At 47.6% G+C, this 12,915-nt stretch overlaps 1 protein-coding gene across 3 annotated transcripts in view; it reads left to right on the top strand.

Moving 5' to 3' along the window:
* MACROD1 (mono-ADP ribosylhydrolase 1) overlaps positions 1-12,915 on the top strand; it is a 315,061-nt gene that overhangs the window by 278,881 nt on the left and 23,265 nt on the right. For all 3 annotated transcript variants that reach the window (XM_081174243.1, XM_081174241.1, XM_081174242.1), the window contains one exon: positions 9,327-9,443. In XM_081174243.1, coding sequence (XP_081030369.1) covers positions 9,327-9,443 — 117 coding nt within the window. The remainder of the gene's footprint in view (positions 1-9,326; positions 9,444-12,915) is intronic.

Genomic DNA, 12,915 nt, shown 5'->3' with positions numbered 1-12,915 from the left:
CCCCTATGGCATCATCCATGCAGGAAACATCAGCCCATTGCCACAAACACCGGGATAAAGTGCTTTTTGACGCCAAGAGGCGAAACCACCTGCTGGGAGGATTTTTCCACTTGGGGGTTGAAGGCTTGGTTCGAGAACCCTGATCCTGGCCGTGTGTCCTGACAGCCGGCCGCTGCTCCTCCTCCTTGAGCTACAAGGCCTCAGAGATGCTCAGCAGCCAGTGGGGAAGGAGGAATGAAACGGGCCCTGATGAGATCTGAGGGGATAATTCTCAGACCTGACAGATGGGCCTGGCGGGCGCCCACCCCCTTCTTTATGTAAGGAGATCTCAGGGAAAGTGGATTACGGAGCGATCCCATTGATTTGCCCTTGAGGGGGGATTAGAGGCCTACACACAGGAAGGGCAGCTGGCGGGAGGGGGAAAAGAACTGGTTGCTTTCATCAGGCTTGTTTAGGATGGGCTGCGGTGGATGCCGGGACTGGGCCTTTTGTGTGTCTGTATGGAAGAGGGATAAGAAATGCCAGTCAGGAAAACAAGGGGGAACACTATCAGAGAGCTAAGGCATTTTATGTAAGGTGGCTGGGCGCCCCCTCTCCCAGAACATAGGAGCATAAGAGTGAAATCTTTCACATTCATATTAATTTTTAAGGAGGTCTCATTGTGTTCAGTGGGGTCTACCGCCTCAGCAATTAAAAATCTTTTGGGGGGATTTATGGATTACGTTCATGCTTTGGGTCTGATTGCCATATCATGGGTTGGGAAGGAATCCCAGATTTTCCATGTATGTATATTTTCCTTAGCCAGTTTAGGTTGCCATATGAAAGGGGTCTAGTTTCATTATGGGGTGGAAATTCAACAGTTGAATCATGTGGTGTCTCTCCCCTGCTTCCCTCTCCTGCCCCACACACCCGAAGCCCACAAACCTCTGCATCTCCAAAGCTGAATCTATTGGATGCTTTTAGTCACGGCTCATTGTGTCATGGTGAAAAGTTTCATGACTGGTTTCAACACTCCTGTAAATTATATTTCCCTTTTGTAAATATTATGTTCAATTCTTCCATTTGGTTTTTATGAGTCTAATAAAAAAGAAAGAAAAAGAAATAAAAATAAAAAGGCACCAGGATTGGTTTCTGAATTGCTGCTTGTGAGGGGGGGCACACACACTCATCCCCCCCTTCACACGCACACACCCCTCTCTGTGGTGTGGCTTGGTCCTCTTATTAAAGGCATCTGGTGCTGTTTGCTCTGCAAAGACCTTCTGTGAGACATCTGTTCTCTGACTGTGACTGCTCTGGATTGCATAAAGCTGATCTTTGGGGAAGGAAAAGAGGGCATGGGAGGGGCTGATCCTGCTCGCAGCAGGGTGGGGCTTATAACATGTGGGTGACTTCTAGGGCTGGACAAATCTGGCAACTTTGGTTCTTGAAGTTTCTTATTTTTCCAGTCTGAAATTTAGTTTTCTGCATTTCTGCAGCAATTACTGATTTATTTATTTTTAATCCTCATGAAAATACATCAGCATTTTAGCATTTCTCCTGAGAAGCACATTTTTGTATGCAGTTTTGACTAACGTACACTACCCCCCTGCAAGCAATTTCTCCTCATATAATGCTTTTTTGTATGTAATCTTCAATAACATGCATTTTTATGGACATTTCTCCCTAACATATGCATCTTTGCACATACAGTGGTGTTCAACTTTTACTCAGAGTAGACCCATTGAAATTAATGGACCTAATGGGCATAGCAATCCTAACTATGGGAAACCACCATAAATTACTCTGGCCTAAGTTAACTTTCCTGCCAACCTAGCAGTTCGAAAGCACGTAAAAGTGCAAGTAGACAAATAGGTACCGCTCCAGCGTGAAGGTAAATGGCATTTCCGTGCACTGCTCTGGTTCGCCAGAAGCGGCTTAGTCATGCTGGCCACATAACCCAGAAGCTGTACGCCAGCTCCCTTGGCCAATAAAGCGAGATGAGCACCGCAACCCCAGAGTTGGTCACAACTGGACCTAATGGTCAGGGGTCCCTTTACCTTTACTAAGTTAACTTGGTCTAAAGCATGCCACATCCAAACCTGTCCAGGAGCCCCTGAGAAGGGCAAATGTGAAATGAATTGGCTCCCACCTGGCAGAGAGAACAGAAGCCAGCCAGACACGGAGAGCCAGCTCAGATGGCATTGTCACGGGAACAGGGCCCACCTCTTGACACACAGGGGAGGGTTTCCAAGCACCCTTTGCATGTGTGTGTGCAGAAGCAGCTCAATCTAACAAACAAGGGACAGGGTGCAGATGACATCCCTGGCAAAGTTCAGCATGGTTGCCAATCGGCACACACTGCACACCCCAGGGACGCCCACCACACGCTCTGCTGGTCACCAGTCAGACAGCCACATGCCACAACTGCACAACCCAGCCTGATCAGGGAAACAAATGCACGTGGTTCTCACCAGCACACCCCACAACACACAAAGGCTGCGCCCACGCCAAGAATGTGCAACACACGTATGTAGGGATGCCAAATGACAGATTATGAAAAGCACCTTATGAGATACCTATGCACAGCACAGACAGCAGGCGGGCAGGAAAAACACATGCACCCTGCTCCAAACAGCCCAGAAGAAGCACTCAGGGTGGCTGCGGTGGGGACCAGAGTGGGCGGCAAGCCCTTCTCTGGACAATGGGATGGGGCTCACCCTGTTCAGGGGAGCCATGAATGAGGTTGGGGGCAAGGGGAGAGGAACGCTTGTCCTGTTTTCCTCACTCTCTGCACTGCAGTGCCTCCTAGCGCTTTTGCGGGGACATTTCATGTTTTTTTTCAGAAGAGGGTATGGGAGAGCTATTGATGCCCCAGTGATGTGCATGTTCATTTATTCTGCCCCCACCAACCCCCTCCGTTGCCTTTGGACCCCACGGCAGTCCCCCACATCATTCAAGAGTCTCTGTGAGTCCAATGCAACAGTACATGCTAGTTCCCTCTCTCAGCCTCAGCACCTCATCTATAAAATGGGAATGCCAGTGGCTAGAAATCAAGTATTGATAGGAGGGGAATAAGAGTTGGGTTGTCACGTCTGCTAAATGTTATATACAAATCACTAGTAATAACAAGGGCTTCAATGCTTAGTCAGTCAAAAACATTCTGATCAACTAAAAAGGTGGCCCTAATTAATCAGGGGGCAGCTTTTTAAAGTATTTGGGTTTCTTTCATTTTTAAAAAATCAATATAAATACAAATCACAACTGGTAAAGGCTGCCTTAAAAAAGGCATTCCCTCCTATGTGTGAAAATGTAGGGGGTGCCTCTTCTAATGACAGTGCCCCCCACAATCTGTTTGTGCATCATCTAAACACAAAGGAAGCATGGGTTGTTGTGCTGGTCCCGGGGGTAAGGTACCGTGAGTGTAGCAGAGTCCACACGAAGCGGGGCGAAGTCCGATGCAGAGAGACGGGCGGGGAACAGGAACGCTGGAACAGAAGGCTGAGCAGGTAACAGGAACACCGGATGGTCGGGAACAGGAGGCCGAGCAAGGATCAGGATCACAGGAAGGTCCGAAGCCAACAACGACGTTGCTCCCGCAACCTGGGGCCGGGATGAGTGGGCTTTTATCCTCTTCTAAGGTCAGGGGCGGTCCCGACCCCCAGGAGCCCCGCCTACTCTGGCCTTAAGGCGAGCACTCCTCCTGGGGGCAACTAGTTCCCTTCGCCTCTCTGCCCTAAGCCTCTGCAGATCAGGAGAGGCCGAAGGGTTACTGGGCCCTGGAGGAGGCTCACCTGTGGCCACTGAGTCATCAGGCTCCTCTGGGGCCAGGAGGACTTCACCTGGGGCCAGCTCCTGCTGCACTGCCACAGGTGCAGGCTCTTCAGCCTCTAGGCCTTGCCCCAGTTCAGCCGGCCCTGGAGGCGGGGACTCCTGTGCAGGCTGGGATTCCTCTGTTTCATCCTCCGAATCGGAATCCCAGGCCATCACAGTTGTATACAGTGCTAGTCTCACTCAGAGTAGACCATTGAAGTTAATAGACGGGACTAAGTTAAGTTCAGGGACGCGGGTGGCGCTGTGGGTTAAACCACAGAGCCTAGGACTTGCCGATCAGAAGGTTGGCGGTTCGAATCCCCACAGCGGGATGAGCTTCCGTGGCTCAGTCCCTACTCCTGCCAACCTAGCAGTTTGAAAGTACGTCAAAGTGCAAGTAGATAAATAGGTACCACTCCGGCAGGAAGGTAAACGGCGTTTCCGTGTGCTGCTCTGGTTCGCCAGAAGCGGCTTAGTCATGCTGGCCACATGACCCAGAAGCTATACGCCGGCTCCCTCGGCCAATAAAGCGAGATGAGCGCCGCAACCCGAGTCAGCCACGACTGGACCTAATGGTCAGGGGTCCCTTTACCTTTAAGTTAAGTTCATCTATTTCAGCGGGTCTGCTCTGAGTAAAAGTTAGTTGGCTATAACCAGTAAGCTTTTCGGTCAAGATATACTCCTCCCTCTTTCCTCATATGCAAATTTATACAGATTTAGTCAACATAGACTAATACAACTCATCGGATGTGGGTCTCTGTAATGGCAATGGCTGAAGGATTCCATTGGTGCTAAGATGACCTGGATGTCCCACTTTCTAACCTCTGTCTTCTTGCTTCCTTTAAGTTGGGACCCTCTTGACTGGCGCCACCCCCACCCCCCCTTATCCTCTGCCCTCTCTGGGTCTCCTTGAAATATGTCACTTTTGGTCTCCATCTCAGAGCATCTCTGTGTGGGAGTATCGGCACGTGGAAGAGATGGGGAACCATGCGTGATGGCAAAACTCATTCGCATTATCAAGCTGGGTGTCGGGGCGGAAAAATAGCTGATTCAAGGACTGAGGGCAGACCAGGGGGAGGGAAGAGAGAGCAGTCCATCAAGTGACTACAGGGGAGACAGAGAGGGTGCATCTTCCTTGCTGGGGGGGGCATAATGAATGGAGCATTTGTCCCAGATGAGGGACCCTTTAGCCATCAGAGCTCCATCCCTGGTCCAGGTAGGCCCAAAGTCTCTCAGATGCAGTTGCTAGGCAACCATATGCGTTCCTCCACATCCACTGCTGAGAGGAGGCATGCAGGCAAGCGCTGCCATGGTCTAGGAAGAGAGAAGGGTACAGAGCTATATCCATGTGCCTGTGGCAAACTTGAGAACAGACCCTATGTGCACCTGGCGAAACAGACATATGCAGTCATCACCCATATATGCATGATATATTAAAATTTCTACTTGGAAATAGAGCCTGAGATTTGTTCAGGTGCCTCTGAGCACATGCATGGTGCCTTTCATTGAGTAGAACAAGTATATTTTATTTGACTTCTTGATAATTCAAAGTATCTTGCCTTTCAAAATGTCTTTTCAAGACAGTGTTATTGAGCATGTGTAGAGTGCCCTCTCTGAAGGAGACCGGCTCCTTCCTTCCTTCCTTCCTTCCTTTCTCTAAAATAAGAATGCATCATATAGAGAGCAGGAAAATCACATGCACACAAACACACACAAATACACTCTCTCTCTCTCTCTCTCTCTCTCTCTCTCTCTCTCTCTCTCTCTCTCTCACACACACACACACACACACACACACACACACACACCTGGGTTTTACATCCTTGTGTTCTGACAACTGGCCAGCAGAAGGAGATTTTGGCTGGGCCAGTCAAAATCCTCCTCTGCAATTATAATTGTGGGGATTAGCTGCACATAGAGCCTTCCAGGTTGTCTCGATCCAGAGCTGGCAAGGGGAAGGGGCTTATGGTTGCCGAGGGCAGGCAAGGCTGTATTAAGTGTGGGAATTTCTGCTTGGCTGCTGCCTGGGTTCCCCGCTGTATAGGCCTCAGGCCTCGGGCCTGTCAAACACAGCACAAGAATAAGCTTGGAAGAACGGGAGTTGGAGTGGCGGGGGGTGGCGGGAAGAGAGAGAGATGGGGGGGAGCTGCTAACCTTGGGCACAATCTCCTTTGTGGTGAACGGAGATGACAGGCGCCTCCCCGGAGGCCCCCTGCTTTGTATGCTGCCAGAAATAGCCCAGATGCCAACAAGCGCACACACACCCCGCCTTCCTCCCACCATTATTCGGAGCGTCAGGACAGTTGGGCTTGAAAGCATCCTTGTCTCCTCTCACCCCATCAGTTCCATTTCAAGCTGCAGAACTGGCACCAATGCGCATTGGTCACAGCAATACCCTCTAGCTGCCCCTAGTCCTCATCTCCCCACCCCAGGTCATCCCCCTACATAATAGGCATAAATAGTGGACTCTTGAAAAATTCACAGGCAAGAACAGAGACAAGCTTGTAACACTGCAATCCTCATTACCTAAGAAGGTTAAGAACATAAGAACAGCCATTACGGCTAGTAGCCATAATGGCTAGTAGCCATTTTGTGGCAGGGTGTTCCACTGTTAAGCTGTGCACTGTGTAATGAAGTCAATTTATTTTCTCTGTCCTGAAACTTTCACCATTCAGAGTTCTAGCATTATGAGAGAGGAACAAAAACTTCTCACTCTCCACTTTCTTCACACCTTGCATACATAATCTTATGCGCCTCTGCCCGAAGAGATTCCCTGAGTCTGTGCGCGCACACAAAGCACCAGCTGCACGCTCAGTCTTGTATATTTTGGAAGGTTCTGCTTCGTCTTTTTTCTTCCCGTGTGCATTTGTTCTGCAGCAGCCCGTCTTTCGCCAGTTTAGAAGCCAAGAGGGCGGTTAAGAATATGCTAGGATAATCAGAGCTGAACAACAGTGGGTTTTCAACATTTCGAAATACACCTCAGCAACTGCATTAAGGTGCACAAGGACCAAGGACATGATGCTTCTCCACTCTGAGATTTTATTGGTGGGAGGGAGGTGGGAAATGGTGACTCCTAACACCTGAACCCCAAAATGCAAACATTCCCCAAAAGCAAAAGCAGTGACAACTACACAGGGCCTGGAGTTTACCAAGGTCAGGTCCCAGAAAACAGTGACTGTCCCTGTTAGGGGCAGTTGGGGCATGTGAAATAATGTGCCTGCATTATTGCTCAGTGGACATGTATCTATTGAATTTATATCCATTCTGCTTCTTCAGATGGGGAAATAACATCTAGTTTGGTTTGCTGCTGGGTCTGCTCTGGGGTTTGAAACTTTGTGTGTAGGGCTGGGCAGGGGGTTATGGTGTTTGGAAAAATAGGTTTAGCAACCCTAGTTGACATACAGGTTGACTCTAGACTGTCACTGTTTTGCAAGAGGGATTCAGTCATGTGCAGGAAATTTAGTTTTGCACAATTGAGGTGGATTAAAGTGCTGTGTTGCCCTACAGCAACAAATCCACTTAAAAACAATCCACTGACTTCTAACAGTTTGGAAAGCGATGGAGAAAGGCATTGGAAAGTGTAGGATAACCACTGATGGACAGGAAGACAAATCAGAGCGAATGCACAAACAAATCAAAATAAATGTTCAATAAAGAGCTGGGTATCACATAACCTCCATGGAAGCTTAGTGCAAGCAAATCTGGGGGAAATATCAGTAAACAGGCCACGTGGAGGAGCCCACCATCTGAAAAAAGCAGCGAAGACAAATGGGGCTTGCAACAAATGTGTGTTGAGTGCTGGTGTATTCCAGCCAACCCCATTAGACCAGGCATCCTCTCTCAACTTCCAGTCTCTCTTTTCAGAAGTTAGTAGTAGTATTACATTTATATCCCACCTGTCCACCAATTAGCTCATGGTGGCATACATAATTCCCCTCCTCCATTTTATCCTCACAACAACCCTGTTTGGCTGAGAGGCAGTGATTGGTCTAAGGTCATCCAGTGAGCTTCATAGCTGAGTGAGGATTTGAACTCTGGCCTCCCAAGTCCTAACCTGACACACTAACTGTTACAACACACATGCTGTGTATATCCCCTGCCGCCCATCACACTGGGTTACTTACCTGGCTACAGTTGTCTGATTCCTACAGTCAATGTGTGTATTTATATCTCTTTCTCTCATTTGCACCCACATAGAGAGCCAGGCTAACGGGGGTTGGGGGAGGGGACAGCTTTGTACGATCAAAAAATTGCCCATTGCCTCTGTGGTTTTTATCGACTCCCCTTGGAGTACAGCTGATAAAATATTGTTTTATGGATTAGGAGATGGACTGTGAATGAGCTAATAATGGACCCTCCTGATCAATGCTTCTCTCTAATGTACTCGAGAGTGGACGGCAAATCACCCATCCCCTTTAGGCCTTGGAACACCAGGCCACGCTCTCCTTCTCTCCCCCCACCAAAATCCTTATAACCTAAAAATTGCTGGAGAAGGCGAACGATCCATCAGGTCCAGCATCCTCTTTCTACAAACAACCAATCTCTGGGAAGCTCACAAAGCCGGGTGTCAAAGGCAATGGCCCTTCCCCATTGTTTGACTTCAGCAAATTGTATTCTGAGGTATACTGGCTCTTCACATGGAGGGTCCGTGTAGTAAGAGAATAAGCAGAGCCCTGCAGGATTAGGCCAGAGGCCCATCTAGTCTAGTTTCTTGTTAGCTCAGTGGCCAGCCAGATGTCTCAGTGGGAAGCCCACAAGGAGGGCTTGACGGCAGCAGCACTCTCCACATTTGTGATTCCCAGCAATGGTACATTTCCCAGCCCCCTCAACATACTACAGTTCCCAGAATTCTTTGGGGGAAGCAATGTGCTTTATGTCTCTGGTGTGGGTGTGACCCAAGTTGAGGAAAATGCACTACAGGAAAGGAGCAGTGGAAAGGAAACTTGAAAGGAGCAGTATTTGGAAACTGCAGTTACTATTTCAGTCAGAACAGAGATTTCACAGAAGTGTTTTGCAGGGAAGAAGCCATATTTCAGTGGCAGAACATCTGATTTACATGCAGGAAGTCCCAGGTTCAATCTAGTTTAAAAGATGGGAGTGGTGTTCGGAAGGTTGGCGTTAACAGGCAATGAGAAAGGCTGGTAACATCCACACCATCCATTTAAAGCAGCTGTGTATCACTTTGACAGCCATGGCTTCCCCCAAAGAATTCTGGGAAGTGTAGTTTGTTAAGCCAATCTAAGAGCTGTTAGGAGACTCCTCACGGAGCTACAATTCCCAGTGCTCTTAACAAACTGCATTTCCCAGCATTCTTTGCAAGACTGTTAAAATGGTACACATGTGCTTTGAATAGATGGTGTTGGATGTGACTAATTCTTTCTACTGGAGAGCTGTTTCCAATCAAGGCAGGTAAGACTGTGCTGGGATGAACGAGTTTTCTGTCCTGATACAAGGTGTGTGCAGTGCTGCCCATATCTTTATGCCCGAGTCTGATTCTTACATTGACAAGGTGTGTTTTTTTTACATTCCTTTGCTAGTGGATGGCTGCATCCATCGTGCTGCGGGGCCTTTGCTCAAAGAGGAATGCCGGACCCTGAGTGGCTGCGAGACTGGAAAAGCCAAGATTAGCTGTGGGTATCGCCTCCCAGCCAAATGTAAGTGTTACTATTAGTGTTATTTTAAGTTTCATTGAAAAACCGAGCTTGTGTATTTCTTATTGGATTGAGAGAATGCAATATAAAGTAAACCTATATGTGACATTGGAAGATATTTTAACTAAATAACTTTTTAAAAAGTTTTATTTTTGTACACATGTTTCTTCTCTTTAGGTTTACTAGCAATAACATTGACATACACACACAAATATATACACATATATCTCTGTCATTAATAAGAAAGAAAGAAATGTGGCTTATAATTTATCCTTTTTTGACTGGAAAGCATGAGTTTGATCCGAAAACATACTAAAAATGAAACAAAACAACTATTAGTCACTTGTTACTGAGAGGTCTCCATGTGACTTACAACAAAATTTTAAAACGTAAATATAAATAGTGAATAATATTAACAATGTCACAGAAAACATTAACAAATTTATACAAGTGCAGAAATAAGATGCACACATACCCAATAACAAACACAGAAAGGTTTGGCAACACACTAACAGAAAAACAACTGCTCAATTCATCAAAAGTTTGGCGGGGGGGGGGGAGTAAATTTTTACCTGGCACTGAAAAGCTGTCAGGAACAGCAGCGTAGCTAGCCGCTTGGGCGCCCGGGGCGGTGCCCACTCCCCCAGCTCTGACTCTGGTCAGGAAGGCACCAGGCAAACCTCTCCAGGAATAGCATTCAATACATAGGGAGCCACCACTGAAAAGACCCCTCTCACCTGTCACCACCCTCTGAGTCTCCCTCAGAGTGGGGACCTGGAGAAGGCCCCCCATAGAAGAGCTAAGTGTATGGGTGTGTTCATATCAGGAGAGGCATTCCAGAAGATATGGGGTCCTGAATCATAGAGAGCTTTACAGGTCAAAACCAGCACTTTGAACCGGGCTCAGAAGCATACAGGCAGCCAATGTCTTGAACCCGGCCATAGTTGGGCAGCCACATTCTGCGCTAATGGAAGCTTCCAATTGGTGTACAAAGGCAGCCCTGCCTGTCTTAATTATGCAACACAGGATTGGGGTGCGTGTGAGTGTCTGCTCCAAAGTCAGTGAAAATGGTGCTCCCCACGGCAGAGGGAGGTGATGCTTGTTGCTACTGGTCGAGTGGAAACCAGGGACCTGGAACCGGTGACAGTCAAAGCCCCCATCTCCTTCCCTGCTGAGTTCTACAAGGAGCAATACTGAGACTAAGGAAGCATTGGCTGAGGGCAGGCTGTGGTTGGTGGAGCAACATGCCATTTGCCCTAATGGACAACCTCCCATTGCCTGGTGTAATCCTTATTATTATTATTGGTATGAATTAGTCTCCCAAAACAACTTTGAATGTGCATTCCTTCTGCCTTCCCACACCCCCTCCAAAAATACCTGCTTCCCCCTCTCCCACTGCCTTTCCTTCTTCTTTGCCTCTCTTCAGCCTACATTCCACCGCCCCCCCCCCCCAATACGCTTGTCTGTCTGAGAGGGAGTAGAGTCTGTTAATTAAAGCTGCTCTGGGACACAGTCTTTGCTCTCACACATTCAGACTGATAATTCGGCAGCAGAGGATGCGTTGAGAGAACAATAACGTGCAAATGTGACACTTAGAGGAGCGGAGGGAAGGAGTGGGAGACACACCTTGTACTCCTCAACAAGGGCTGATAAGATGCAGGAGGAGTAGCAGTGAGACACTTTTTGCTGGGGTGGGTGAGGGTCTAGGTCAGCGGCTCTTTTGTGTGCAACCTCCATGCAAATGTCACCATGCAAGCGGGGAATCTTGTACTGGGCAAAGGATTTAGCATCTTGAGAATCCTCAGCCAACCTGAGATCTACGGATGAAGGGCGGTATACAAATTTAATAAATAATAATAGTAATAATAATAACTTGCTTTAAAAGAGCAATTTTTTAGACCTTATTGTTGCAAAGACAGACTTGGAGGTGTGCAAGCAATGGCTTGTTAAAAGGCACTGAAAGTGGGAGAGGTCTGCCCCCAATCTGAGACCAAGGCTGTGTACACATTAAAGCAGATTCAGAACATTCCGTCCCTCAAAGGATTCTGGCCATGGTAGTTTGCCCCTCACAGAGTTACAATTCCCAGGTGCACTTAACAAACTACAGTGCCCAGAATGCTTTTAGGAAACGAATGTATTTCGAATGTGCTTTGAATGTCCGGAGCGGTACCTATTTATCTACTTGCACTTTGAGGTGCTTTTGAACTGCTAGGTGGGCAGGAGCTGGGACCGAACAACGGGCGCTCACCCCGTCGTGGGGACTTGAACTGCTGACCTTCTGATTGGCAAGCCCTAGGCTCAGTGGTTTAGAGACCACAGCAGCAACTGCATCCCTCAATGTTATTTCCTGGTGGGGTTCAATCACATACAGGTATTGGCAAAATTCAGGTTGCGCAGTTATAGCTAATTGGGAGGCCTTTCACCACAAACCAAGTACCCAAAATGATCAGACTTTCTGCGATAAGTAAAGTAATGGGAAAATGCACTGGTGAAAGTATAGGATAACACTTGCTTTGACCTCCCCACAAACAAATCGGAATGAATTCTCACGAAATAGTCAAGGTCATCTAATCTCCCTCTAAGCAAATCTGGAGGAACACTGGATTAGTCTGGAAGTGCCCCCTGGTTTCACACCTGCTGCTTAAAGAGCTTTTTAGCCTTTTTGCTCCTCTTGATGTGTATTGTTAACCCTTTACCCTCCATTCTTGTGTAGAGCTGCAAATAGCTCCTCAAATCTACGTATGTGCATATGTTAACTTCTTCCAGTATGGAAACTTGGTGTGCAAACTTTGTCAGTTTCTAGTTCATTTTCTGTCCGGTTTTCCTTATTACAAAAGATCTCATTTGTGGGGTTGGTGGAGTTGTTGTGCAAGATCACCAAGCCAACTTCAACTGTGCAACCTGAGTTTGCCAGTGTGCGGCTGAATCCCACCCCAAATACTGACAGTCTGGAAGTCCCCTGCGTATGTTTTTAGCCAGAAGAAGGCTGCCCAGGAGACAAGGGGACTTTATCGTACCTTTTATATAACTGAAGGGCTGTGGCCCTATCTGCAGTATACATTTAAAGCTGTATCGTTCCTCAAAGATTCCTGGGAACTGTAGTTTATTAAGTGCCCTAAGAGTTCTTTGGAGGCTCCTATTCCCTATGCCAGGCATAGGCAAACTCGACTCTCCAGATGTTTTGGGACTACAACTCCCATCATCCCTGACCACTGGTCCTGTTAGCTAGGAATGATGGGAGTTGTAGTCCCAAAACATCTGGAGGGCTGAGTTTGCCTATGGCTGCCCTATGCAGAGCTATAATTTTCAGAGTGGTTAACAGCCAATAACTCTGCCCAGGTATCTCTGGGAACTGCAGCTCTCTGAGGGGGAATAGGGATCTCCTTCCGGTTCTTTGCACTGTTAACAAACTACAGTTCCCAGGATTCTTTGGGGGAGGCATGGTGATTTAAAGTGGTATGATACTGCTTTAAAT

This window comes from Podarcis bocagei (assembly GCF_964188305.1).
Source record: "Podarcis bocagei genome assembly, chromosome: 16".
In the NCBI taxonomy this organism is placed as follows: Eukaryota; Metazoa; Chordata; class Lepidosauria; order Squamata; family Lacertidae; genus Podarcis; species Podarcis bocagei.
This window is presented reverse-complemented; position numbering and strand designations above follow the sequence as displayed.